This window comes from Rhincodon typus, chromosome 5 (assembly GCF_021869965.1).
Source record: "Rhincodon typus isolate 14 chromosome 5, sRhiTyp1.1, whole genome shotgun sequence".
NCBI lineage: Eukaryota > Metazoa > Chordata > Chondrichthyes > Orectolobiformes > Rhincodontidae > Rhincodon > Rhincodon typus.
This window is the reverse complement of record NC_063336.1, coordinates 6,984,942-6,988,979: the sequence shown is the minus strand read 5'-3', so window position 1 is coordinate 6,988,979 and position 4,038 is coordinate 6,984,942. Positions and strand designations below refer to the sequence as shown.

At 48.0% G+C, this 4,038-nt stretch overlaps 2 protein-coding genes across 2 annotated transcripts in view; one reads left to right on the top strand and one right to left on the bottom strand.

Moving 5' to 3' along the window:
- Window positions 1-675, bottom strand: part of LOC125483094 (calpain-3-like) — a 19,580-nt gene extending 18,905 nt beyond the window's left edge. The window contains exon 1 of the mRNA XM_048596648.1: window positions 622-675. Coding sequence (XP_048452605.1) covers window positions 622-675 — 54 coding nt within the window. The remainder of the gene's footprint in view (window positions 1-621) is intronic.
- Window positions 676-2,441: 1,766 nt separating this feature from the next.
- LOC125483093 (polypeptide N-acetylgalactosaminyltransferase 14-like) overlaps window positions 2,442-4,038 on the top strand; it is a 78,022-nt gene continuing 76,425 nt past the window's right edge. Inside the window, exon 1 of the mRNA XM_048596647.1 lies at window positions 2,442-2,870. Within this exon, the coding sequence (XP_048452604.1) occupies window positions 2,721-2,870 (150 nt within the window). The 5' untranslated portion in view covers window positions 2,442-2,720. The remainder of the gene's footprint in view (window positions 2,871-4,038) is intronic.

Sequence of the window (4,038 nt, the reverse complement as noted above, 5' to 3'; positions counted from 1 at the left end):
TGAAAAACTTTGGGTATTTAATTAGGAGTTCACCCAGGCAGCAATTTTCTAATCAAAAAACTTTGAGTCAATCTAGGGGAATGTCTCTCAACCAAATTTGCCCCATCAAGCTTAGGCCTGAGCCTTTTACTACAATCAGTGGTAACTGAACCAACTGCTTCTCATAAGAGACTGGAACCAAAATTGTACCATTATCTGTAAAGGTTCCCTGGTAGAGGTTGTCAGTCTAGCTGAGGTATTCCACAAACAACAAGGTGCAGGGCTGGATGAACATAGCAGGCCAAGCAGCATCATAGGAGCAGAGAGGCTGACGTTTCGGGCCGAGACCCTTCATCAGAAACTTCCACAAACTTAAGGTTTGGAGTCCAGAGTGAAATTTGTTAAAAATTGACTCTTCGATCACTGATACAGCTTGCATCACTATCGACCTCCATTAGAACTGGATGACCATTAAACCGGATGTTTATTTTGATTGGTTCTGATTTGGATGTTGCCAAGCAACTTAGCTGTTCCAAACCAGTTGGACATCCCAGGGTGTGCATTCTCCTGGATACCAGCCTGTGAGTTCTCTTACTCAATTTAGATCAAGTGGGGTTCTTTCACTGTCTCGAGTCTGCATACCGGCAGCAAATACAATGGTTTGCAAGCCCAGATGCTGAAGAAAATGTTAACCATTTGGACGATGTTTGGCTTTGGTTTGGGGTTTTGCTGTGGGCTGACCTAGAGTCCCTCTGTTCAGGAAATGTCCTGAGTGAAGCTGTGAAATTACCTGCACTCAGGTGGTGTTCCCCAATCTCAGTCAGACTGGGCGAGAGTGTCCACTTCCATCAGAATATCCTGCAACTCATACACTCTACTTGCTGCATTTTCCAACGACAAACCCAATTATTCTGCCTGTTCGAAGTCCAGTGGGCTTCAGCTAGTAGGCACTTTCACACGGTGACATAATTAATCCCACATACCAAACAGTCTCTCATTAAGAGTTAAAACAAGTCACATGCCTCTGGCAGTCGTCTTATCCTCGTTAAAAATCCCGGTACAGCTTCCCCTTGTTCTCAAGCAGCCGAGTAAAACTGGTAACATCTCAGAATTAGAGGAGGATTGAAGTCATAATATTCCTTAACTAAGTCAGTCAACTCTTGAAAGATTTTCGTATCTGGTGCCTCAGGGAAAGTAAGTCTCCTAATAACAAAAAGAGCTGCAGCTCCACAAGCTGTCAGGAGAATTACTCATTGATTTTCATCTGCCCCAATGTCATTTGCACAGAAAAGAAAACACATTTTTTCCACGTCCTGGGCCTAGCCTTTGACAGCAGGATCGAATGAGTCAACCTCCCCAAATAACAGCGTGATGCCAGACATGCTTAGCCCAACTCAAAGAAGACCGTTGTGAGCAAACTTCTTCAGGAGCATATTTTTTTCTCTCGTTGCCACTAAAATAACTCCACAGAGGCTGCTATCCTGTCACATTTATTTACACACGGAGAGTCCGTGATCCAACGCCATCAGAGCCGCCTGTCAGACTCTACAGTGTCAGCTCCCCTGACACGGCTGATTATATCAGTCAGCCAGGGCTCCCTGATTGGACCAGGTCAACAGTCCCAATCAGGGAACTCATAGTCTATGAGGTCCTTCTGCCTGACCTCATTACAGTCACTACATGGCTTGTGTTTGAGTGTGGGTGTTGTGTCTGGGTGATGTCTGTGTTTGAGTGGGTGGGGTGTCTGCAGGGCTTCTCTGTTTGTGTGGGGCCATATCTGGATGGGCTGTGCAACCCATGGAGGGGTGGGTTAGGTGTTTTAGGTGGGGTATCTGGATGAAGTGGCGTCTAGGTGTGGGCTTGGGATATGTCTGGGTGGGGGTATTTTGGGGGGGAATATCTGGGTGAGGGTATTTGGATAAGGTGGGGCTGTGGGGTCTGGTGTCTGCGGTGACTTTTCTACTCACACCGACTCCTATCGCAATAGAAGAGGCGATTTTACGCATAGCAAGATCCCACGAACAGCTGTGTGAAAGTGAGCAGAAATTCTGTGGGTTTTTTAAATTTGTGTGATTTTGACTGAGTTCAGCATTGACTGGGGGGGGGGGGGGGTTCGCGGAAAGAACCTGCCTGACTTTCCTCCAACTTAGTGGTCACCCTCTTCGACTCGAGTTTATCCTCTGACCCCAAAAGGTGACAGACTGGGGTACAAGAGCTAAAGAGAGGACCGTGGAAACGGAGGGAAGGAGATGCAGAGGGAGATGGTGTTGGGCTGAGAATGGAAGGGTGGGAAGGGTGAGAGATGGTGGGTAGATTTGGAGAGGGAATTGGTGGTGGGTGGTGTTTGGAAGGAGCTGTAGAGCGGTGCAGTGCGCTGTAGGGGGTGCTGAGCTGCAGTTAGACCATGAGCAGATCTGTCTGTCTGTCTCTCTCTCACACACACACACACACACACAGTGAGACAGCCCTTCTGGCCGGAGCTAACACTCAATGGGGTGGGAGACTCAGCCGGGGGGCCACAGCCCTGAGCTGGGATCGACGCTGCATCTGCACAGGAACAAAAGTACCATCCCTCCCAGTGAGAGAATCCCCGGGGCATGTCATTTCCGAGCGAAGAGAAGGAATTAGGACACGGACTGTGAGTGCAGGACTTGACTGGGAGTTCTCCACAGCTCCGCTTTTCCCCTCCCCTCTGTGCATTGCCCCTGCTGCTCACTGCTGGTCTCTGAAGGAAGGGGGAAATGAGGAGGTTAACTCGCAGAGCTGAGGGACTGTTGCTTGCTTCCCTCGCCTGTCTGGCTGCTCTGGTCTATTTCTTCCAAGCTGACCTGGGACATGTTATCTGGGGCCAAAAGGACAGGCACCTGGAAGCGGAATTCGAGGATGGCAGAGTAAGTGTCTCTGTGTTTTTAATTTTTACATGTAACAAATTTGCATTTGTGAGACCAGTGCAAGAGCTTTCTGACTCTGTACATGTTACTTCCAGTTTGAATGGCATTGCATTCGAGGGATTGTTAACCGCTGCACAATTTGCATCCAACACAATTGGTTCTCCCACATCCCTGACCTTAACCCTGAACCCTCTTCCACCTCCTTCATCCTCATTGAAGGTTAACAATAGAATGGTGTGTTTTTTCCCCCTTAAATGTAATAACTGGACTGAGAGACAAGAACAGCATCACATTCCTGCTGGGTCACAGCTTTCCCAGAATGATAGAAGGGTAACTGTGTTTCCCAAGTGAGAAAGAATCAATAGGAAGTGTCTAGAGGTCTCGGAATTCTTAAAATCAATTCAGGAGAACTTTTTCTTAAAAGCCAGGGTTTAAGCAGCAAGAGAATGTGCAGTTCTGGGAAATGAGGCTTGAAGGGGTTCGCAGTAGGAAAACCATTCTGAGGCTGAGGCCATCTCTCAGCTGTTTCAGAGAGACACAGAAAAGGACAACAAGAAAGAGAGCTGACAAGTTTTAATGTTGGGAAAAGGCCAGTTTTTACTGAGCTGAAATATGATTTGGCAAAATGGAATGGAAACAGCTACAAGGAAGGCAAGTCAGTCTCAGAGCGTTGGGAAGCGTTTTAAAAAGGATGCAGAAATGATTCAGAACATGTTCCCATAAGGAAAAAGAGTGGAACTCTTCAAGCCAGACCCTCCCCTTTTCCAGATGGTAAAACATATACAATAAGACAACAAAAAGGGAAGCCCATGGTAGATGCTGAGACCACAAACACTACAGAGAAGAGACAACAGTTTGAGGAGAGGGCAGAGAGAGGGATTAAAAAGGAGACTGGGATATCAGAATGAGGAATAAAAAGTAACACTATGAACAATGATGTCCACATCAACCTGTACATGCACTGCCCCCGTACCCGCACTGTCCCCTGCCCACTGTACCTGCACTGTCTCCTGTGCCTGTATCTGCACTGCCCCCTGCCCCCTGTACCTGTACCCGAACTGCCCCCTGTACCTGTACCTGCACTGCCCCCTGTACCTGCACTGTCCACTGTGCCTGTACCTGTACCTGCACTGCCCCCTGTACCTGTACCCGCACTGCCCCCTGTACC